The sequence below is a fragment of the Solea senegalensis genome, linkage group LG11 (genome assembly GCF_019176455.1).
Source record: "Solea senegalensis isolate Sse05_10M linkage group LG11, IFAPA_SoseM_1, whole genome shotgun sequence".
Classification (NCBI taxonomy): domain Eukaryota; kingdom Metazoa; phylum Chordata; class Actinopteri; order Pleuronectiformes; family Soleidae; genus Solea; species Solea senegalensis.
Window position 1 is genome coordinate 4,241,997 of NC_058031.1, and position 24,779 is coordinate 4,266,775.

The 24,779-nt window shown below is 41.1% G+C and overlaps 2 protein-coding genes across 11 annotated transcripts in view; both read right to left on the reverse strand.

Annotated features, from left to right (window-relative positions):
• si:ch73-181d5.4 overlaps positions 1 to 2,675 on the reverse strand; it is a 29,760-nt gene extending 27,085 nt beyond the window's left edge. Inside the window, exons 1-3 of one of the 3 annotated variants that reach the window (XM_044038998.1) lie at positions 2,589 to 2,675; positions 1,391 to 1,422; positions 101 to 1,259 (exon numbers count right to left, since the gene is read on the reverse strand). In XM_044038998.1, coding sequence (XP_043894933.1) covers positions 101 to 1,259; positions 1,391 to 1,421 — 1,190 coding nt within the window. In that variant the 5' untranslated portion in view covers position 1,422; positions 2,589 to 2,675. Of the gene's footprint in view, positions 1 to 100; positions 1,260 to 1,375; positions 1,445 to 2,588 lie in introns of all 3 variants that reach the window. The other 2 variants (XM_044038996.1, XM_044038997.1) reach the window with 2 other exon arrangements.
• A 1,524-nt stretch (positions 2,676 to 4,199) lies between these two features.
• LOC122777891 (protein kinase C-binding protein 1-like) lies at positions 4,200 to 24,642 on the reverse strand. 8 transcript variants are annotated; one of them, XR_006361373.1, is made up of 22 exons: positions 24,167 to 24,642; positions 18,744 to 18,814; positions 18,160 to 18,323; positions 15,280 to 15,501; positions 13,729 to 13,842; positions 13,512 to 13,604; positions 12,879 to 12,966; positions 12,728 to 12,783; positions 12,563 to 12,640; positions 12,355 to 12,470; positions 11,765 to 12,240; positions 10,510 to 10,638; positions 10,244 to 10,399; positions 9,146 to 9,658; positions 8,228 to 8,743; positions 7,967 to 8,112; positions 7,782 to 7,862; positions 7,605 to 7,683; positions 6,870 to 7,109; positions 6,097 to 6,128; positions 5,888 to 5,998; positions 4,200 to 4,504 (listed from the first exon to the last, which is right to left on the reverse strand). XR_006361373.1 is itself a non-coding variant. In XM_044039422.1 (21 exons), the coding sequence occupies exons 2-21, from the start codon at positions 24,178 to 24,180 to the stop codon at positions 4,326 to 4,328; spliced, it is 3,531 nt and encodes a 1,176-aa protein (XP_043895357.1). In that variant the 5' UTR covers positions 24,181 to 24,402; positions 24,498 to 24,641; the 3' UTR covers positions 4,200 to 4,325. The 8 variants fall into 8 exon arrangements, 7 of the variants coding, with proteins under 7 accessions (XP_043895357.1, XP_043895356.1, XP_043895360.1 ...); XM_044039422.1 differs by lacking the exons at positions 5,888 to 5,998; positions 6,097 to 6,128 and having other exon boundaries at positions 24,167 to 24,402; positions 24,498 to 24,641; XM_044039421.1 differs by lacking the exons at positions 5,888 to 5,998; positions 6,097 to 6,128 and having other exon boundaries at positions 24,167 to 24,405; positions 24,498 to 24,641.
• Between the last annotated feature and the right edge of the window lie 137 nt (positions 24,643 to 24,779).

The following is a 24,779-nucleotide window of genomic DNA, read 5'->3' on the forward strand; positions in this document are numbered from 1 at the left end:
ACAATTGTAAGGAAGTGAAACAAACAGATGGCTCAGGTTACAAACCACTGAGAAGGCAGTTCAGCCAAACAGGTTTTGTTACTAAAAATTGAGGATCTACCTTTTATTGCGTTTTTGTCGGCAGATGCAGTACAGAGCATTGAGGTCAAAACCCTCACTGTCCAATACGCTTGAGCAATCTCCAGCATTGTTATCGTCTTTCACTTCATCCTCCTCCGGTGCGTCATCATACTGACCAGAAGTCACATCAGTATCATGGTCTAAGCCAGGTTCTATGATTATACAGTCTGAGTTTGATTGCTGTGAAGGACTCGGAGTCTTATCACAGTGATCATATGCTATCTCTATTTCAGTGGGACTGTGTTGATGATTTACCCCCAGCAGCTGTGGCTGCTCAGATTCATCAACAAACATCACCTCATCATCACTCACATCATCTGCAATGCTTGGCTGAATCTCCACTGCCCTACCCTTCGCTCTGCCTCTCCCTCTCCCTCTCCCTCTTCCCCTGCCTCTTCCTCTGCCTCTACCCCTTCCTCTGGCTTTCCCTCTTCCACCTCTCCCACCTTTCGCTTTTGTGGCCCCCTGTCTGCTATTAGATAACAGCTGTTCCTTCATCTGTATCAGAGTCATTTCATCACTGTCCTCTTCTTGACTGGAAATCAACACCACATCATCACTTCCCACTGCCACATTTTCAGGGGCAATCGGCTGTGAGATTTCCATATCATCCGATGATTCTAAATGATCAGGCTCTTCAGTTTCATCTATAGCCTGCTGAGCTTGGGCCTCAGTGGCATTAGTAGCTTCCAAAAAGTTTGGGACTGTCAGTGTGTCTGGCATGTCCAGTGACAAGCCCTCATTCCCACCAAGCAGTGAGAAGGCAGTGTGGAAAGCAGATCCAAAATCCTGCCATAAGCTTGGGTCAAGGCTGTTTCCTGCAGAAGCTTCTGATGCTGGCTTACTTTCTTCTGATGCAGGCGAGGAAGGAGATGACCATTCAAGGTCATCTATAACGCTCTTTGCTGTGCATGTAGCTTTCGGAGTGGTGTGGGTCTCTGCAGTGGTCTGGGGTGTCTGCTTGGTTTGACGACTTCTGCCTCTCCGTAGAGGTGGAGGGCTATTTGTTAGGTCTCCTACTTCTTCCATGAACTCTCTTCTGGCAATGGTTGTCCGCCTAAAGCCCCAGGACTTCTTGACCTGTGAAAGGGTAGGCCTCACACTCAAATCTGCCTCTTCTGTCGGGTTTTGCTGTTCCTCTGTGAAAAAATCCCCCCAAAAAACAGAAACATACAGGATTGACATAAAGAGAACAAGCATACATTTTATATGTATGTCAACTGCTATGATTCAGTCATAAAAACATCCCTGTTACCTGTATATGTATCACCTGAGATGCTGTTATTTTCCAGTGGGTCCATACTGAAATCCACAGACAACAATACTGTTAAAACACAGAGAATATGTCAAGATTCCATGAATGCTAGGTTTTGGCATGCTGGATGCAGTCTCCCTTAAAAACTGTTAATAGCAATGACAAACAGTTAAACTGTTGCCAGTGTGGGCACTTATATTAATATAATAATAAAAGGCCAATATATTCAATTTTTAAAGTTGTTTTGAAAATACAACACTATTAAAGCTTTCGGAGTTTGAAATTTAGTTTCTGCTGGTTTTGTCTACAAAAGGTGTTTTTCGTTATATTTCATTTAAATTGTAATCTTTATTTACATTAGACATTTAGTTGTAGTTAATTGTGGTCCCTGTGCCTGTCGAGACTTTTAAGGTTGTCTACCAAAAATTAGATTTAGTTTTTATTTAGTTTCTACAAAAACGTAGCCTGGTAAATAAGTGTGTGTGTGTTTATTCACATTTAACGTTTTACACATGTGCTCTATTACTGTTTTAGGAAATGATCAACACTAGCAACGAATACGAGCAACACTATTCACATAAAAATCTAATAAAATACCATTACACATTCGATAGATTGTAAAATAATAAACAGGACCTAAACGTCTGTATTTACATATAACTTCTTCCTCTTCTTTCGGCTTCACTAATATTGTAAAAAGACAATTGTGAGCTAGAGTTACCAGTTGCTTCCCAAATAAATATGAATAAATTATATAAATAAATATAAATTTATACATAAAATTTAACCAAGCAGCTGTACGACTGGTGTGTCTGGTGAACGACATGTGGGCCAACAGAGATTAGGAAACTGTGAGTTTCTCCACAAGGTCTTTGCAACACACTAAAAACTATACTGACACTCAGTAGTGAAACAGAAACTAAAGAACACGTCTTTACTTCTTTTACTACTGGAACCCAGTCGCGTGTAAACGCCCGAAATGCCCTGTCTAATAAGAATCCGTTGTGGTATTTGTTGTAGCGAGTGAAGAGGAATCGCGTTTCTAAACGCAGCAATATTGTTCTCAGCTGCTAGCTTGGCTAACGGTTAGCTGATACGCGACCTACAAACAACAAAAGCAATTCGCTGGGGAAAATGAGAGTCATCAAATACACAAGACTTAAATGTTACACAAGTATACATGGACACGGCGAAGGGGGAAAAGAAAACATACCTTTAATGTATAAACGACGATATTCCACTTAGGTCTCGATTCTCTCGGCTAGGTGGCTAGCGAAGCCATCCATTTTCTCAGCTGTGGTCACACGTAAACTCGCGAGACGTTGTCACAGGCTCGAAGTACCGTCGTGGGGTCGCAGTTTGGGTACATGTTACGAGTTTTAATGTAGTAATAATACTACTATTAAGAAGAAGAATATAAAAATATTATATAATAATAATAATAATGATATTAGTATTTATATATTATATTATTATATATATTATTAAATACGCCTTGTGCTCCAAAATCCTGCCATAAGCATAAATAAAACAATGTGCGGTCGAGCTACTGTTATAGCCCGAAAAAATATAACCCGTTGGATTTGGCTCGACCACTTACAAAATGATCAAAGTGAATTTAAATTTAAAGAGATGTGCTTTGACACAAGTTTGGAACATGCTCGATAATAACATAAAAGCAATATAACATTTTCTTTTTCACAAACTGAATACATTCTAGCTCGTACTGTTTACGTATATTTTTGCTTTATTTTAAATGCCCTATTTAAAAAAAAAAAGTAGTATGGTTTCCTGCCAATTCATCCACATCTAAAGTTGATCAGTAATCTTTTCACTTGGTTGATTGCTGTGGTCATGGTGAATTATGTGTGTTCACCGTGAAAGTCTTGATTTCTCACCACTTTGGAGGACAAAATTAAGACGTAAAGCCACACTGATCAGAGCATTTTTATTTTTTTTGCTTCACAAGTCCATATATTGTATGTACAATATGTAAACAAGTACGAGACACGGGCTCAAAATGAACATGCTCACAGGAAATGATATCCAGCCAAAATGCAGTTTCTATTTATACCTACCCAGTTTTTAGATGCAGTCTGACCAGGATTTTACATCAGCTTTGGATAACCGGTTAAACAGAGACTTTTTTGCTCAGTGCCGACATTCATATTAAGTAATTTACTTTCAAATAACCTTTTTTTTTTTAGACACATAGAAATGTGATTGTGTTAAACATACTATAAAACATATAACACTATAAATATTGTTCCATTATCTTCTTACAAAACCTTTGTACAGTTTACATGTTTTAGTTTTTTTTTTTTTTATAAATCACATTTTTTTTTGTTTAATGGAGGCCTATACAATGAGGAGCAACAATACAAAACTGGTATGAACCAAAAATGTCACCACTGATATTAAAAAGGACAGGATTGTAAAGTAAAGGTGAAACTTGTGTTACTCAAAATACCTTTGGATGACACCGATGAATGAGTATCAACTACTAAGGGCTATTTTTTTTTTTTTTTTGTAAATGTTGTCATCTTGTAATATAGAGAAGGAAACTGCCATGAAGTACTTAAAAAGCAGCATTGAAGGTAATAGTGGAGCAAATATTCCGTGGGGGAGGGGTGATATAATCTTCTCAGACTAGTAACAAAATGGTGAAAGAGTTGTAACACAGAACTACAATATGAAAACATACAGACTCACATTTTTATTTCTCAACACAGACTACTTTCACGTGATGAATCCACCTGGACACAGACTTATGGAAACCAAAAACGTCAGCCACATAGATGTACATACCAGAATGATGGGGTTGTTTTTGTCACAGAGATCCAGGCCTTTAAGCACCAAATTTGACGACGCAGAATGTTTGATCCACAAGCTCCACGGTGGCTTTGTAAAAAAAAAAGAAAAATCTGCCAGAGTCTCTGTAGCGTAGGGCTTAGGTCACAGTCACAGCAGCACTGTCTTTACTCTTGTCCATGTATGTGGGAGAGTTGCTTTTGTCTGATATGGATCCTGCGGCTGAGGGCAGGGACTGTGTGGCAGGAGAGTGACCTGATGATTTGATATAAGGGTCCGAGTTGGACTCAGCCTCCGGCTCCTGTTGTGAACCTGAAGCTGGAAGACACAAAGTGAAACAAAAAGTGAGAACATGGACTGGACACAACTGTCTCTTATTCCTAAAAGATGGAGAACAGGGTATGGTTCGATCTAGAAAACTATCTATAAAAACTTAAAATTAGTACATAATGGATAAATCCTATTGACCGCTGAAGAAATGAGTGCTCTAGTTTAAGGGGGGGGGTTGAGGTTCTGGTGACCATGGACAGATTGTATTGAGATGATCTCATGTTAATTTGATTATATCAAGATGATCCAAAGACAACTCTCTTTGACAAGACAATAACCTACTATATACTCTCAGTGTATATACACAGTATGTTAAAAGACAGCGTTTGACAAAAGTTCCATAATTAATATATAATAAATAAAACAATCAATCACATGTATTTACTTCCATTTTCTTTTATTAAATCAAATGGAGCAAGGGATTTCTGAAGAAAGGAGCATTTACAGTTGTGTTTGATGCAGAATTAAAATTGGTACAAACTCTTTTGTTAAGGGCCCATACACATGAGAATGTCTCCTGATTTGCTTTTTATTCACACATATCCAGCGTGTTGGGAGCCCTAAAATGCTGTTGTGAATGTTAAAATATAGAATCACACTGTGGGAGTGGAAAGGGAGCTGCAATAAACAGTTTTTTTTCCCAGGCCAGTCCCTCAGCTGATTTTGCTGGAGAAACATTCATAAATGTAAATCTTATTTACCTCTCTGCTAGTTGTGTTAATTTTTTTAAGTCCTTTAATTAACTTGTGTCACGTTTTCCCATGGCATCCATGCAAGGAAGCACAATTAAAGTAAAGTAGTCTTCAATGATTGATTTATCTTCATAATCCTTCATAACGCAGCCAAGAATCAAGTTTATTCTCCCAAACTTATTTGAAATGAACTACAGTGTGCAATGTTTTGTGTGCCCCTTCTTTAGGCATTAAAACAACAACACAAAGTCAAATCTAACTTTAAAATCTACCATTGAGTGGCTGTAATACTTATTATACAACAGTTAGTTCTAATCGGTTGTGAGCAAGTCATTTGACTGGACGAGAGGCTGATACTGGGTAATAATAATTACAGAGGGTCGGGCACCATTAACCTACTACACTGTTACAAAGTACACTGCAGAAATAACACTTGAATTAAACTATAGTCATCAGGAGGAGAAGGGGCAGCTGTGCTTATGTGACATCCACGAGGGAGATCATGGTAGAGTGAGTGAGCACAAGTGAGATATAAAGCATGACCTCTTAAAAAGTAGCCTAAACAAAAATGGTGTTCTGTCTTGCAGACCTGAATGTTCGTTAAAAAAAGACTGGAGACCATCTACTGAGAGCAGAAATGAGGGAGCAGTGAAGCGTCAGATCAAGCTGTTTAACTCACCAGATTCATACAAACCGCCAGCGCAACTCTCACTTTTTTTCTCTCCAGGTGAACAAATGAGGGGAAACATATAAAATAAATGTACAGTGCTTAACACATTTATTAGACCACCTGTCATAAAAACAAGAAAAACATAAATATTTTAGAAATCTTTCAAAAAACTAAAAACGTTATTGTTATTCATTTGGCAAATAACAAATTGAATTCACCTTTTTATACCCAGGCGGCTCACTGGGCTTCTCTGAGAAGACATTAATCAACAAATTAATCAAGCATAACATTCAACCACTACAACTAATTTTTAGTGGTTGATAACTATAATTTGACATCTTAATCAAGAAATAATAATGTGCTTTACTATTTACTATTTGTTCCCTAATAATTAGATTTTGGCATTAAAAATATAATTTCAGTTAAAGAGCTTCTACATACTGATGTATAAACATTACAGAAACATAAAAAAAAAAAAAAAAATGATTTGGCTGCTAATTTAGAGCAACTGTGGCATAAACCTTACATTGAGTGGTGGTCTAATACATTTAAGTTAAGCACCGTACATGAATCAAAGTATTGGACATAACCTGTGTAGTGTGCAGGATAAGCTAATTGTGTGAGTTGCAAGGCAACAGTCAAGTCGGTCCAGTTGCGGAGCTTTTGTTTGGGTGGCAGAGTCGTACAAATGGTTAAATAAATAAACTGTTGTAGCTTCTAATTTGTGACTGTTAAACAGCGTTAGAACTGTTGCATAAAAGCGATGTCACACTCGACGTCGTGCCGTTGTACTGAATATCAGCACAGCTATGTCTATCAGAAATCACAGTTCCTCTTTAACACAGTTACAGAAACCTGGGACATCACAGTGACTAACAAAACAACAACAGAATAATCCCTCAGGCAACGCAAGGAGTGAACTTGCACCCATGTACTGTATAGAGACTGTATTATGGTAACTACTGGTGGATTCTGCATGTGTCTTTATTACCTGACTGTGTGCAGGACTTCATATGCTCTGGCCAGTGGGCCTGCTGGCAGGGGTAGTCACAGTAACTGGTGTTCCAGCAGCAGTAGAAGATGGCCTCCTTCCTGCAGTTGGCGCACCACTGTTTCTTTTTGGTCTCGTCCACCGCCTGCTGCTTCTCCATCTCCATCTGCTTCTTCACCTCGGTCACCAGCCGCTCTCGCTCCTGCTCCAGACTCTGCCGCATCTCCGCCATCGTCAGTTCTGTGACAAAGTCGGAAAACGGTGGAAATACATTCAAACTCATAGAAGGTGAACAATGGTTTAGTGGCATGTTCAGGCAAATTCTGTATTTGTGGGAAACAAATGCCATGGCATCATCCAGCCATGCCTGGACCTTAATTCGTACAGCCCAAAATTGTAATAGTCATCAACTGTATATGCTCCAGGTAGGATAATACATTGGAAAGGAATGGAATACGGTATCAGTTATGAATTCATGGAAAGCCAGGGTCCAGTAGAGCTACATTTGGATCCAGTGTGAGGTTTTGATGAAACAAATAACTCTCCACTCTCACAAATCACACCTCAATTTAGAGTGTCCAATTTACCTTATCCTCGCATTGCATGTTTTTGACCTGTCTTGCCAAAATGTGCACATCTTGACATTAGTATAAATGGAACAGAAGTGTACGTGTGTGTGTGAGTGGGATGTGTAAGCACCTCTCTGTGAAATGTAGGGAAAGGCCTTCGACTCACCTAGATTGTGCTTCATCTCTGACAACTCTTGTTGATGCAGCCACTGGAGCTTTTCAATTTCTATCCTTAACCGTCGAATCTGTGACAAAAAAAATACACCGACTGATTATAATCCCTTACATCCAGCATGAGTATTATGGTAAAAGTCTCAGAACCCGTGTGTATGCCAGCATGTACCTCTGCAATTGTGTTTCCCGACGTGCTTTTGGAAAGGTCGTTGTAGATTTCAGTCATTGTCCCTTTAATAGTATCCATAATCTGCAGAAAAATATGCTTATTACACTTTTAGGGCATCATCAATGTATTAGGACAAGGTTTAAGGTGACAATAAGAATTCATTTTGGAGTCTTAGCTTAACTTACTTTATTTGTGTACTTTGCTATATCTGCGGCCACATCAGCCGAGACTGTGGGGATCTGTACGTCTCCTGTGAAAGACGAGGAGCTTCCAGATGTGACCTGAGGAGCTGTGGATGAGGATGAATTTGGTGACGGGTCTTTTTGTTGCCCTAAAAGGAATAAAAAGGTGGGGGAAAAGGAACAATTTACACATCTTTTAATTCACATTTCATGTCATTCATGCAAGTTGAACGCTCAGATGATTGATAATGCTCATGTATGTACCCTTGGCTGCTTGTCTGGTCTGATAGCGGCTACTGGTATTGGAATTCTGCTGTTGTGATTGCAGCTGCTGTGGACTCCGTGTTTGCCCCTGACTCGGTGTTTGCACCGCTGACTGCTCCGGAGGCTGCTGCTGCTGCTGCTGCTGCCTCTGCACCTTCTCCATTTGCCACTTCTGAGAGGACGTGGGAAACTTGGTGGGATTCCAAACCACTGCTCGCTGCACGGCCTGAGTTGCCTCTTTGGGCAGTAGAGGGCGCTGTTTCTTTACAGCTGCAGGCGCCGGAGACGCTGCAGAGACTGAGCTGGAGGCAGAAGAGGGAACACTGGTGGTTCCCGTGGTGGTGGTGGTGGTCGTCGTCGTCGTGGCAGCACTGGACAGACCAGAAGCTGCAGTGGACACAAGGCTGAGGGCAGCCGTGATGGCAGGTTGCAAGGCGTCTTTCAGGCTGGAGGCAACTTCGCGTGGTAGTGCTGCTGCTGCTGCTGTTGTTGCAGCGCCAGACGAAGGCTGTTTACCTGGGCAGAAAAACATATGGTTTCTTAAGAAACATGGGACGTACAGCCTAAAAAAGGCAAAATAATATTAATATTATTATAAGTTTGAGCTCAAGGAACAGGATTTTTGGGGGGGAATTTAAAATTGTTGCCAATGTGTCAAACTGAAGACTCTGAAATTAATATAAATGAATATTTGATCATATAACCTTTATTGCTGAAAGTAACTAACAGTAGACTCCTCCCTTTCGCAACTTTCCGTAGTTACAGGAATTGCGAAAGCACTCTGATATCAGAAAGTTGTTGTTGTTCTCCGCATCGTCAGCCTCTGCTTAACAATGTGACATGCTCCCTCTGGCTGGATTGTCTTTAATGGTACACACACCGTACCTTTAAAGACATGATCACAATCAGCGGTCTCACCTTCGGCCTTGACAGCATGAGTGTCTTTGAGAGGTTTGGCAGCAGACGCCCCTGCGTCTCTCCTCGCCCTCTTCAAGTCCCGACCTCCATGTTCATCGCCCAAGTCAATCACCAACTCTCTTTCAGAATCAGAGTCTTGGTCAGCCGCTGATGTGGCAGCAGCCGCTTTACCCTCCTCTGGAGCTTTGGGCTTCTCAGTGAGGGGCTGAGGCTGGGGTGTTCTGGGCTTGTCCTGGATGTCCCTGTCCGGCCCATTGCTACCCTGTTTCTCTTTGAGCAGGGGTTCAAGGGTGGCTTTATCCCCCGTCCCTGTTACTCTCTCTTTATTCTCTCTGTCCGTGTTCGATTTAGGCCTCTTTCTCTCCACTTTGTCTTTGTCGTCCTGGGCAGAGCTCTTTGGCTTGTGATCCTCATCGCTGAGGTACTCACTGTCACTCGAGTCAGATTTCTCAGAGTCTTCAGAGTCACTGTGATCCACACCTTTATACACATCTTCAGAAATTTCATCTATACCTGTGAGGAGAAACGTACAGTATTCACTTTATCCATTTATAAGGGTAAGATATCACATGCTTTGGAGGAATTCCACATCATTCATCAAAACTTCAAAGATAATCACAACCAGAAAAAAAACTCAAGAAAATGTATAACTTATTGTATTAATTATTCAAAATATAAGTGCTTGTTTTAATATGGAACAATATTAAATTAAATATAATTTTTGCATTTTTATGATGCAAAATTAATACATTAATTTAAAAGAAAACAACATACAGAAAGGACTTGTTACAACTTGATATTGTTTGGAGGGCCACAACTTTGAGACCACTGCTTTAGATGACTGGAAAAAGACTTTTAATAGCTACATTAAAAAGATGAAATATCGCAAAAATACAGTCCAAAAAAATGGGTCCAGGTTGTTTCGACTCTACCTTGACTAAGACAATGACGAAATAAAAAAGGCAAGCACTTACTCGTACATCGCACTTATGACTAAATGTTGAAATGCACTTATTGTAAGTCGCTTTGGATAAAGGGGTCTGCTAAATGACATGTAATGTAATGTAATGTAATGTAATGTAATGTAATGCTTCATACCGAGCTGAGCCTTGCAGCTTTCAATCGTCTTGTCCAGGCTCCTGATCTGTCTCTTTGGAGTAGGGAGGGTCGTCGCCGACACTCCTTGTTGTTGCTGATGTTGTTGCTGCACAGTCTCACTCAGCTCCTTAAGATCCATTTCAGCTTTCACTCGATCTGAAATGCACAGGTTTCAGTGTGATTTCTTGTATTCTCAGTATTGCTCCTCATCATAACAATGATGAAGACACCATTTAATACAGTATATTTCTGTTGTTGCGACTTACCCAAGTTGAGATTGAGAATGCCGCCTGTGCTGGTGGTCCTCTCTTGCTTGGGAACCAGACCAGGGTTTGAGGGTTTTGGGCTGCCCGTTACACTGCCTGCTGGACCCATCTTTCCAGACAAAGGAGATGCTGTAAATAAAAAAAGGGGTAAAAAAAAAACCCAACCATGGTCACTTTCCATTTACACATGTCAGTAAAAGATTCAAAATGAGCTGTAGACTTCATACCTGGAACAACTGAAATTTCAAAGCAGACAAACACGACACAAACACTGACTTATCACCTTTTATATAGATACAATGGGCTTATTGCCAAACAATACTGTCCAGCTGATATATACTCTATTTAAACTCCAACGTTGCTTTCTACCAACTACTGTGAGAAATATGGCGACTAAGGCCTTATCCTTATGCTACCACAGAAATACACCAAAAAGAGAGAAGTGGTTAAAGGTTAGGTTAGAGGGGTGAGGCATCGTTTTCCCAAATGTTGCTCGAAGTTTTTTTTTTAACATTGTTATTACTCAAAAATGCCAGTCCCGAGTTGCTGAAAAGCAGATGCTGGTTCTTGTGTGTAAATGTTCCACTATGTTCATCATCTATTCTCTATCTATGTACTGTTTGGTGCTGAGCTGGCAGTGTGCAGTGGTTTTTACAGAAAACAGCCGGAGCTGATGAGGCTATAAAACAAAGTACATTTACAGACTGGATAGCAAAACGATCACCTTTTACCGACACTCAGACCCAGAAAGTACAACCATAGCTCAACTATGTCTGCTGTTGTGTCACAGTATAACAGTTAGTGTGTCTGACTCTGATGCTAGGTGGCGATATGACCCCTTTAAACATGATAGTATTGGGTGTTGGCCTGTTACATCACAGGCCAAAACAAGTTTAGCCGACAGCGCCATTCTGCATCCTTTCTCCATCCATTAACTTCAAAATATTAAATTCCTTATGCAGAAATGCACTGGACTGGATGTTCTTCCTTTATGTACCAGCCTTTTCAAATTATTTCAAGTTCAAAGCCCCGGGGCAGTTCCTGCTCTGAGATTGTGCAGAGCACCTAGGTCAGTTTGGGTCCAGTTAAATATATAAAAGCAATAGTAATTTGACTCCTAACTGCATTATCTCCAAAAGTTTGGTTTTAGTCTGACTAAAAATAACTAATTTACGTCAAAAGTCATGTAAACATACTGAGATTTATTCAATGAAAAATAAAATCTAAAAGTATTTCCACTCGGCTATTTATTTACCAGAACAATCCATTGATTCCTCTCCAGTGCTATAGTGGAAAGCAGGATTTCTGCTGGGCTTTTCCATGTCCTGCTCCCCATCAGACCCTGTGTGAACCGAAGAGTTGGTGCTCATTGGGGAGCGAGGCATGTCCGTCATAGAGACCCTCCGACTCATTCCACTCGGTGTGGAACTCTTGCCGAGGACCATCTTAGGAGATGCGGTTATGTCAAAATTTAGTCGCAGTTTATCTGATTTTTCCGTCTTCACTGTCCCAGCACTGGGGTTGGAGGGGTCCACGAGCATCTGTAGTTGGTTGTTGGGTGTGTAAGCGGTGCGGAAGGGTGCGTAGTTGAAGACGCCAAATTTCTTGCGAATGTTTTCCACGTAGACCTCCATCTCCTGCATGGCACTGTTGAAGATGCTTTTCGTCTTCTTCACAGAGAAAGGGATCTCTTTGGACATGAGGTAGCAGTTGTTGATGGGGACCCATGCCCTGTGGGAAACCACAGCAATAGGTACAATGGAAAGGAGAAAATGCAACCCCTGGAGACAAATCCTGGTTCATATTTGGTCAAAAAATTTGGTAGTGCTCAAACTTTAATCTTACCTGTCATGTTGACCGAAGAAGCGTGCATCTACCTGTCCATCCTTTTCTCTAAGTGCTTTTGCTGGCCAGAAAGGAAAGCCTTTTAGCTTGGCCCAGACCAGAGGATGAGGTTGACTCTGTTGGGAACAAAAAAACAACAACGCTGTGTTTCACAGATCTATGATATGAACCAAGGTATTCAATGACCTTTAAGGTAAGGCAAACCTACACATGGCTCACAGAACCAGTTGTCCCTTTTTTGGCATGAAGACAGGTAGCACTCTGGACACACCTCGATCTCATTCATCTAAAAACACAATTTCAAAGTCATTCAGTCAATATATAAAGATGTAGAGAAATAATTTGCTCATCAATATTAGAGAAGCTTCTTTACCTCATGTTCACAAATCTTGACAATCACTTTTGCAGTTGCTGTTAGTTTGTGATTGCCTGGAATTAAAAAAGGAACACATAAATCACATATTGACTTATTTAATTCTTTAAAACACAAATGTTGTTTGGTGATTAAGGTTAAAATGGCCCACCTCCATTATAGATGATGCAGTTGTGCAAAATCCATTTCATGTCAGCGAGAAAGGCTTCGGTGCAGCCATACATTTTCTTTTTTACATTCTATGAAAAAATAAAAGTAATACAATTAAATGAAAGCTCATTCATCTGTAGATACATTTTATTAGTTTTGCTTGCTTAAAGTCCGTGTAAAGCCATAACAAATGTCTTTGATTTTGTCAAGCCACAGGAAAATGTGTCTCTAACCAAACTCTCTAACTGTTTTGTTAAATTTGGTTTTAAATCGTGTAAAATGCAGCAACATTCTCCAATCTGAAACGGTCATACTAGTTTTACAGAAGGAATCTGCTGTTCTTTGTGTTCTTCTTCTTCTTCTCCACTTCATTTTCTCAGTTTTTGCATCGAGGTAAGACTTTGGCTAACTTTGGCTCCAGTGCATTATTGGGCCATATTTTAGACACACCTAAAAAATACTGGACAGAAGTGGTTTCCAGTCTTTACTCAACACCTCTCTAATCCAGCTGTGACTATTTTCTAACACCTATAATGTGGGAAGAGGAGAAACTCTGTATTCACTTTATACACACTTTAAGCGTTTTTTTTTTTTTACCATTTTAATGCAAGGAAAATTAAGTAAATGTTATTACCTTCTCTAAAGTACTTAGGTCCATGGGGTGGAAGATATATTCAGCATAATCTGGGTGCTGTTCCAGAGACACAGGCTTCTGAAAAGGCTCAGTCTGCTCAGTTCGAACAAAAATTTAAAACAATAAAAACAAATAAAAGAATAAAATACATTAGCTGGAATGTAGATATTCCTTGATATATTTCACACACATTAAACTAATATTAACTGGATCTTACCCCGGGTTGTTTAATCTTTTGGAGTGCAAACTTGAGCAAGTAGGACAGTTGGTCTATTGTCAGCATTGTCATTGCCTTGCTCTGGGTTTCAATGCATTCAGCAACAGTTATTTTCTGCAATAAAATTAATTTGTGACATTATTGAAAATGAAATGAAAATAACAAAAAAGAAATCAAGCAAAAAATAACCAAACATAGAAATTAGTACTTTACAACTTAGCTTTTGTAAAGTTTTGATTTAGCGTCTACAAATGCTAGATGCTCAAAATTGTGCTGATTAAAAGACGTGCTCAGTTAATCTTTCAAAATGTAAAGAATATAAAGCTTTAATCTAGAGATGTTCCAATACCGTTTTTAATTTTTAAAACCTACGCACCTACCAATTTCTGGTTCTGACCCAATACCAGGGCATAGAAAAATGCTAACAGCCATTTTAATGCTACTAGCCCATGTTTGGCCTAGCATAGGTAAAATGCTTTAAAATTAAATGACTTATTTATCTAGTTTGACAGTTAACATAACTACAGTACATGTCGTTTTACTTACAAGCTTTCCAATGTGAAATACCATGGTAAGCAGTTTTAACATTTAATCAGTAGACAGGTTATTCACTACTGATATTTGCAACATCATCCTTGCTAGTCAAAACTGTAGTTACAAATATTTGCAATTCAGATATTTACTATTCATGTGTATGGGGTTTGTCATTATAGATATCTACAATTCCAGTTTACGTCATTATGACTAGTCACAATTCAAGTTCAAAATATCTTATTATTATCCTTAATTTAAGATATCTACATTGTCCTTTTTAAATATCTTTTATTAAGTTTCATATAGTCAGAATAAGGTAGTAGATATCTCAAACTTGAATTGTGACTAGTCATAATGACTGACATAGTGAAAGTGAAATTAGAGATATCTATGACATGAATGGCAAAAGTGACTAGTAAGAATGACGTTGCAGATATCTACAACTGCAATTCATACTAGTCAAAATGACATCACAAATATGTGTAATGGTAATTCCTGATTGACAAACTAGGAAGTTAAATGTTAAAACGGCATAACATACAAATACCGCCAAATCAATGTCATGCTAGCTAGCTCCAGCTAAGGCTAATCCAAAACTGTAGATGTCAGCAGCAGTTGGGTGCAAAAGCTGTTTTAGAGAGTCAAAGAAGACATTTCTTCAATTAATGTCACATTATTGTAATCCAGGTGGAACTAATAGGCTTAAAAGTTGCAATATCGGTTAATGCCGGTGCATAAATTTGCCAACGTCCAATTTGGAATTTCCCGTACAAATCTCAGTATTTGAACATCTCTACATTAATCTTAAAACTTCTAGCGTGAGCTATGAGTTACGCTTCCAGTGGTGTCAGATCATGTGATTATGAAGGAACTGGAGAGGATCAATCACAAGACGCAGTTGATTTAACTGATTTGTTCCGACACCACTTTTGTGAACTAAATCAAGCAAGATTGTGCCACGAGTCCCACAATCATGTGATTATGCATCCACACAGCTACACGTCTTCAGCAAGATACCTCACACTCTGGACAGAACCAGTCGCCCTCGGGCTCGGCTGGTAGTTTGAGGCACTTGGCGTGGTACACCCTGGGGCAGAGCTCACAGCAGAGCACCTGGCCCTCGCGGTGGCACAGCCAGCAGTAGAAGTCATTCCTGCCGTCCTGCGGTACAACATCAACAGGGTCTGTGGTGAGTGCTGGCTGCTTCATATAGTAAAAGGGACCATGTCTTAGCTCTGACTGAAATGCAGGCAAGAGAAACAGGGGGCAGGTTTCAAAAAAACACGCAGGAACACAAAAAAGGTGCAATGCAACAGAAACAAGCAGCAGTAGGTTTAGGGTAAGCAGGGTAAGCAACACAGGTACTAAAACGAAATGAATCCAATCAAATACAGTACACAACACTGTACACCCCTTGTCAGTATCACTGTAATGTAATGCAACAATATATGGTAGGTTTGCCATTTTAGTAAACCAACTTTAACTGTCTTCTTTGGGGTCTAACATGTTTGGCACACCTCAGGATTTTCGCCACAAGTAAGTCACAGATTTGTTTTGAATTACTTTTTAACTTTAACAAAATTCCTCTCCTGCAAATATTTGAAGTCATGTTTTAATTCAGTACGTGTGCATACAATCTTGTATTGTTAGTGCCATTTACAACAGTCATCTCTCATATACCTTGTGCACTCATGCAGCGTGTTATCAGCACATTCACTGTGCCAAAATAGATTAGGTTTAAAATTAGAAGTTCTGTGAAATTTGGGCACCTTTCAAGGTCTTACTCCACGCTGTGTCCTTCAAACTTATCAGTCACTGAAACAACAGTCTCCACAAATAAATACTTCTTGTCCCAAGCAGTGCAATGCTGCTTTGTTTTCAACAATTTAACGATTTTGAAAACTTTTTATTGACAAAACGAGTCGCGCAATGTTATCAATTTAGGCTTCAGTGACAGAACTTTACTTGAAATGGCGTGTAAAAAATTGACAGAATCTGCTAAATTCTACTTTCCTGTCTATTTCAGATTTAGGGTGATTAAACGAGTATCGTGATACATGGCCTTTGAGGGATGTTGAAAAGCTGCCATGTTCACAGATTGTCTTATTCAAATAATATTCATAAAACTAACAGGAAATCACAGCTGTATTCAAATTTGCTGCATTGAGGTGGAGCTGTGAGAGGACTCAAACACTGTGCAATAATGGTGGTACTTGGTATAAAGAGTTTGAGAACTGCCTCGACATTTCAATGATACTACTCAGGGGTGTGTCAGCTTTGTTGTTTACTATAGAAAACTATGTAGACATATCCTGAAACTATCATGTGACGGTTTCAACTGCAAACTAACCCAACAGGTTTTTAGGATGGACGTGTGGCTTGTCTTTTGCATTCTGATAAGCACCCAACTTATTGTGTACCTATTGTGATGATTGATATTCGATCGTGGTTATCTTGATAAACCTTTGGCCATCATCACCAACCCAACATTCCACCAAGCAGTACAGTTGGGTTCATTCTGGTATATTACATGAATATTTGAATTCTGATTATCAAAAGATGTGAGGGGCACCAAAACAACTGATTCCCACCATCCCACTTTTTGGAACCCTTTAGTTGGGTTCCAAAAACCACAGAGGTCATGCAGGTAAAGGGTGAAGATAGACACACGGCAAACCATTGACTGGTCAGAGAATCGTAACCTCTGAACCACAAAATGAAGCATTTTTAAATATCCTTCGCATAATGACAGAGGTTTCAAGGATGATTGCGTTAAGTAAAAATGTCAGCCCGAGTCACGTGTTGCATTTATTGACAGGCCACAGTCTGTCTGGCTGCTATCATGTCACGAAGGTTACATAGCTAGATCTGGGTTTACCGTTCTTAACCATACCATAGCGAGCTGAACTGCACCGTACTGTAATGCTTGGTGGAAATGCAGCTTAACTCATTTCTACATTATCTGCAATCGTGCTGGTAAAAAGTCATCCATCATTCGTTGTACCATATGATCAAAATCCAACAAGGCACAATAAAGGCTCCAATAGTTTTGACATCATGCCAGGTTTATCTACCTTGAAAATAATGTACAGATCTACATAATTCCATGTCAGTCAAAAAACACCAGCGCACACGTCAGTACTTTTCCATGCACAGATCAGTGCATCTCCTTCTCTGGCACATGAGCTCCAAGGCCAGTTTGATTCTGACAATGGTCTGAAGGTACACAGGCAGAAGCAGTACGACCCCCCGATCACATTATCTGGGTGTTTATGGCTGAAATGAATGTCAGCCATAACAACATGTTTCCATGTACTACTGGCTTTTTAACGTCTTGTAAACATAAAAATAGTGACTCTATTTCACATAAATACTAAAAAATGTGGTGTATTTGACTGGACCGTGCATTCATCACACCATGTAGTCAAGTACAAGACTGTATACTGCAGTCATAATCACGATTGGCAACAGCATGTTCTCACAGGCAATGTGGCAGCATGCTTTTTTTTCTGTCGCTGCAGTGTGTGCAAGCCTCCAGGCTGAGTTTGATAGAAAGCCCTGCTCACCTAGTTAAAACCTGTTACGTAGAATCGCCAACAAAACTAGTTGTCTGACCATCAATGGCATTATAAACCCAATCACACTGCAATTTTCTTACTAAATTCACACCCACTCCGTTCACAGTGGTGTGGGTTGCCAGTGCTGATGAACTACTTGTTCAAACTTGTTTTTTTTCTTTCAGACTCTTTTGAAGCCACCTACTTTGCCAACTCCACCTGAGGGTGTGGGAGGACAGACCTCCACTCGCAGTACGCACGCCACTGATATTCACCCTTCCCATTACCATACTGCCACAGTTTCTGAGAACATACCAGAATCCCAAATGAAACCCCTTACCTGGTCTTTGTTGTTACTGTTGACGGCCCCAGGCTTCTTCTTTTTCTTCAGAGGGCTGGGCGAGGTGTCTGAGGGAGAGTGCCCATTGGAGGAATGGGTGGGACTTGACACCTTTCTTTTCTGTGGTGCCACTGATCGTTCCACTGACCCTGGTGGATCAGGGACTGGAGGCAGAAAGACGATTCAAAATCCAACACATCACACAAGCATAAAAGGATTAAAAAAACGATTGGACTGCTTTGACATTAATTTTGATAAATCAGTGATATTATTCCACATAAGAGCATTTTGAAAAAAAAGAAAGAAGACAAATTCAATGCAATTTAAATATCAGAGAGTACTGATCTAAAAACAATTATTGAAGGTGTAACTTTACATTACATTATTAGAAGAACACCTCATAACTTCAAACTAACTAGACCCTAAACACAGCAAAAGATTAATAGGCATTATTGATTATTTTGTAGCCCAAAGAGACTGAGAAAACGCTTTACACTGAAACTTGCAATAAATAACCTCTATGAAATGGAGTTGCCTCAGACATCTGACCTCTTAACGCAAGGCATTTGGCCTTAGAGACTTACCTTTGGACCGCAGAGCTGCATCCATCCCCTCTACCACATCCGACTCCGTCTTCACCTCCTCCTCAGCCAGACTGCAGAGCAGCGAACAAGAGGGGAGCACACGGAACACAAAGAGAGGCAAACACAAAGTCAGAAGTGGTATACACAAACCAGAGACCACAACAGCAGCCTAACAGTAAACAAGTGGAGCACCACCTCGTGCACCGAGGTCCCAGTGGGTCTGTCAACAGGGACTCTGCCGGTTTCCATTGTTACTATTTTCCCCTGGATTTCTGCACATCTGACACTATGCAACCAAGTTCACATCCTAACCATACTATCGGTGACAAAACGAGTCTGAATATGTTCTTTATGTTCCAAGAGAGAGGATGAGAACAATCACCATGGCAACACTGCTCTCAGCGAAGCACAAGTTGATATTCACAACAACACATAGGGCCGTTTAGCTGACATTACCCTGCACCTCCAGACACTGCGGCTGGAAGATTTCACTCCAACTAGTTCCTGATCTTGGCTCTGTGCTAACAAGACAGTCAGATGGAATTGGTCCTCGCTATTGTAGGTAGAGGGTCTCATGATGATTAACGAAGTCCCTTCAGTAACTACAGCGATGCACACCCAAAGGAATTGGGCCCATTCTTGGAGACCATTAGCAAGAGATCCACCTAATAAGCATCAAAACACTTTCTGTCTAAATGTAGGCGGCCTAAACATTCATCGCAAACATATCTCAGAGGCTCTACGGATTAAAATCTTGTTTATCTCATCTGTAATCATGAAATGAGGATTTCACACACTTAGAATCTATATTAAATAATCTAGTGATTCTCAATAGCCCAATATACAGGCCTCTTTTTTTACTGATCACTACAGATGCTAAGAATCCAATCCTTTCCAACACACCTAGCAATGGGAAAGCCTCATTTCTCAGGTCTCCAGGACTGATCTCATCTCCTCTGCGGGGAAGAAGGAACCGGAATAAAAGAGGATCCAGCAATAAACGAAGGGCTTTGAATGCTTGGCTCCTCCTTTGTTAGAGCGACAGAGGGCCTTGTTCCAAAGATGTAGCCTTTATTCTCGAGCCCTGAGCAGAGAACCCTCCCAAAGACCCCTGACAGGTCACACACTTGACCAGCTCACAGCTTTGCCTGCAGCTCTGGGTTCCATCGAGGACGATGGGTTTACAGGCTACAACCCAAAGGTCAACCACATTTGTTGGATAAGCTTCTTTTTTTTTTCCTCCCCTTCCTCTTATGAAAGTTAAGGAATGTCCTTCATGTCCCCTCCTCCGCACTTATAGAGTCATTCCACACAAAAGTCGATCAAATGTCAGCGCTGATGTGCATGTGACAGTTAACATAGACATCCTGAACACTTTAGTAAATCAAACGTGACCAACCAAACACCATCAGCTACATCAGCTGCTGAGCCTTCACTCCTTAAGTCCCTTAATGAGTAAAGGTTTGTTTCACTCCCCAGAGATTTAAGACTGATTAATGATTACCAAGCCAAAACTGTAACTCACAACCATAAAGCCTTTTCTAATTAACTTAATGAAAAAAAAAAAAACATCGTCACAGACAACTCCTCGAACTGAAAGCCAAAAGGAATATGCTCCATGACTTGTGTAGTCAGAAAGAAGGACACACATGGGTTAAGCCGTTTCTTTAAAACATGGCACATGGGTATCTTGTTTCAGGCTGCCAAGAGTCTCTCTCTCTCACAAACACACTCACACACACACACACACACACACACACACCCATCCTCCGGGGCCTTCCTGTTCAGGACTGAGCGAACAAACGAGGCCCACATGAAAATAACTTAACACTAGCCAAGTCACTCTGCTACGTGTACCACAGCCCTGAAGAGGAAAAAAGAAAAAGGAACCTTCGCCATCATCAGGCAGCCCAGAGCTGCTGAACCACACAGTCCCACAAGCTTATATTACATATCCACACACTTAATACCAATGACAAGACACTGCTGCAAACTACCAGGAAGACAGGATGGCCGGCAGTGAAAAAAGTATGCTGATCCAAAGGGCATTTCTCACATCAGGAGCTATGATCCATCATCACACAAGGAGTTAGGCAAATAAAATCCACAGCAGATTCTGTGAAACATTCCAGAGAGACCCGGGTTTGAGAAAAACACTGACAGTATTCCCCCCTCTGCAAGTGGTACCTGATGGACAAAACGGAAACAACACTGAGTCAGTGCCTTTCAGATTCCACTCCTGTGAGAGACGAGCAGGGTTCTCTCGTCACAGAAAATGGAGGCCACAGCTCGCTCCCCTCCCCCCTCTCCCCATCCCCCACTCCAAGGCTCAGGCACTGGCACATCCATGCAGGAGGACCAGGAGAGAGAGACTGGAGAATTGTCAAAATGTTAAAAAAAATAAATAAAAACACAACTGTGTCCAGACAAAACATGCAGAGGACTAGAGGAATAAAGAGAGGGAGACATGGGGAAGTCCAGCACAGGGAGAAGCACTCGCTCTCCCTTCTTTCCTTTTTTTTTCCTCCTTTCTTTTTTTATAAACATGTCTTCGATCTTGGCTTCCCTCCTTCTCTGTGAATACTGCTGTCATAGAATAATTAGATTTCATTTTGAAGAGCGAGGGAGACCACACTCCTATATGAGCAATGGTATCCTCTATGCACAGAGGACACACTGTGATTTTTCTTAGAAATGAAACAGAGAAATATCTTGATGACCCTGGAAACATAGCAGAGGTTTTCAGTATAAACAGCTTTACACAGGAACTGGAATTCCACTAATAAGAAAAAAAATGCTACTCAGATCCTCTTTGAGATTAATAGGCTTTGTGGAAAAGGCACCATGCGCCCACTGGACCAGCAACTACGTGTGCATAAATGCATATATGCTAATAATTACCTCTTGCTTTTCATGAAATCAACCAAACTAACACAGCTTGCAAGGACAACACACGTTTCCTGCCTTCTTGAAATGATTTCAACCACGCCAAAATGAAGATTATGCAGTGTGTGGTGAAAATGTAGTATAAAAGATGGGATTTGACCTGGATTTTTATACGAGGCTGTACAGGCTGAATCAAAGATGGCTGTGGAATTTTCCAGAAGGCCCTTGTTCTCCCTGCTGCTGCTCTCCGTCTGATTGTCAATCTTTAACCTCAACTGCAGCTGCAATTGGCTGGAGGGCCAACCGGGTGGAATGTTATTGGTCGGCTATGCTAAGCCACACTGATCACACAGTGTGCAGGCTCCCCTTGTCCTTTTAAAAATGCACTTTTGCTGCAATGCAGACATTTCCCACTGCAATACACATGGTATTTCCCTCTGCTTGAGCTGGTCCTTCTTGATTATTGAAGTATGAACCAGAAGAGGTTCAGAAAAAGGCCTTTGTGAAGATTAAACATTAGTGGTTACGGCGCATTACTCACTGCCTTTGCATTTCAAACCACTGCCATCCTGTTTACAGACAACACACAGATGCTAAAAACGCAGGCCCAGAGGATTTGTTCTCAACTCTACAACGTTACACGCCGACGTCTCCCAACTATCAATGAAACATTTATGTTGCGCACTCATTTCAGCACAGTGAGTCATGCACTTTGAATAGAGGATCACTTCTGGTTTCAGTTTTACAAGCAGGAGTGATCTGGTGTAAGATGAAGCACAGATAGTAGCGTTACCATTTTCTGGCTGACATGTAGAATAAGCACTCCAAGCCACAGGGAGAAGAAAAAAAATCCTTGTTTTCCCTGGTGAGACTGCTGAAGAGAAACAACACGCAGCTCTTATTTTGCTTCCGGACTTAATGAAACAGCTTTCCTACACGTTGTGACTTTTATCAGCTATTTACAATTACATTATTAAGCTTTTAAGTGCATTTTCCTCTTATGCAATAGTAACTGGGCTGCTTCCCCCCCCTCTTTTTTTGAAAATGTGCTGTACAAACAAACATGCCTTGCCTTAGCTTGTTTTATTTTGTATCTACATTTTGTGTCTGCCACTTCTCTGCCAGGGAAAAGCAGCAAAATACACAATAGAAAACAAAGCTAAGAAGCAAACAGGGTGAGAGGTTGTGTGTCTGTGCTGCTGTGTGATCTGCAAGTGAAGCCTCAGTTTCTCCCAAGACGGCCTCTCGTGTGCACAAAATGGCCACTGTGTGAGGATCAGAGTGGAGGAAGCTGTTTCACAACACTGCTGTGGAGCTGAGGCAGTTTCCCTACATGTCATGGTTTTGATCAACCATTTTGAACAGTGTTTTTTTCTTTAAAATGTGCTACAGCGGGGGGAAAAAGTTACTGGTTCTTTTTGTGGTTTATACACAATGATGACACAATAATATATAAAAACTGGTTTGTATCTCATGTGTGAGTTCAAAAAGGGTATAAAAGCCACAGCACCATAATAATAATAAAAAAAAGCTACTGGACTAAACGGCTGTTTCTCTGTGCTGCTGTCTGATCTATTTCTCCCTACACGGCCTCTCATGAACACAAAATGGCCACTGCCTGAGGAGCAGAGTGAAGGAGGCAGTTTCACCATACTGCTGTACACTCAGGGCCTTAAATAGAGGCAACACGTCTGCCAATATTTGCTTGTTATAAAGGTTAGACTGCAAGAATTGGAGAGGATTACACGTTGGTCAAAAGGTTAGTTACAAGTAGGTTGTCCTCCAACCAGTTTGGAGTGTACAAAGTCCAGCCTCAAGCAGTTTCTGCCATTATTTAGGGCCAAGATTTCACAATATCACATTAATTAACATGTAAAAAGGTCAATATCAACAGGCTGACACCAGTTATCAGCCGTGCCCTGTCCTCCTAGTCCTCCAACAAGCACATACTGTTGCCTCCTTGCACATAACTCCATGGCCTGGCATGACACACAAGGAAACAGCACAGAGCCAATGTACTTACAAAAGGGGTAACCCCCCACACACCCCCACACCCATCCCCCATTCTTCCTCTGCCAAGCTATAATGCAGGACTGCTGCGGCATAAAAGGAGACATGGGTGCCATTTTTAAATCCAACTCCACTTTGCATTATAAAAACAGGAAAAGGATTTGCCATGGTCCACTCTGCCTCCTGTATGGCAGCATGGTTGTCTGGGGCACCCATGTGACCCTGAGACACAGAGGAGAGAGCAAGGGTGAGAGTCGTTACCCGGTCCCCCCCACCCCCTCACCCCCACCACCCCCCCCTCTTCTTCTTCAGCACGGTGCAGTACACACTAGAGGCCTGGTAAGGCCTCCAATCCAACCCCAGCTCCTCCTCCTCCTCCTCCTCCTGCTGCTGCTGCTGCTGCTGCACACTAAACTGATTCCAAGGTGTGAACATTCATCATGAGAAACTAACAGTTACCACAACAAGAAGAAGGAAGCCATGTTGTTAGAATAGAGCTGAGATGGGAATAAAAAGACAGAGCTTACCTCTGTGGATGCATGGCTGCCTGACACACTGTTATGTCAACACTTATAAAACATGGAGGACACTCTCAGCCTTCAGCCGAGGAAGGCTCCGCTCTTCAGGCAAGGCGATCAGGCCCCGGTGATGTTAGCGCGGTGCTGATTGGCCGCCGCGCTCACAGGCAGGGTAGAAGGCGACGCGTGATTGGCCGAAATGTTTCCTGAGTAATTATCTTTGTTCAGTGCAGGCAGGGGCAGCACTGCTGAGTGTCAGAGACAGGGAAGGAAAAAATAAGCACAGAACAACGTCTAAAGACACCAAATAACGCCGTTGATGCGCGCAGTGTTGACATACAAACCACATAGAACAAGGTTCTGAAGTTTCCAGGTGTAGAGAACGCCGGTGGTTTTCTTGTGTGGAGGTTTTAGAGGAGGAAGTGTCAGCATGTAGAGTGTGAGGAGCAGTACACCATGGCTTCCCCGCACAAGCCTCCATTTTTTATGTGGAGTAGGCCTTTGTCTAAACTCCTCCCTCCCTGTTTCCAGAGAAAAATCTGCTGTGAACTACTTCCATAATCCTGTCTTCAACACTAAAACAAAATGATTAGGCAGATTTATAAAGTGAGGAGAAGGCCTG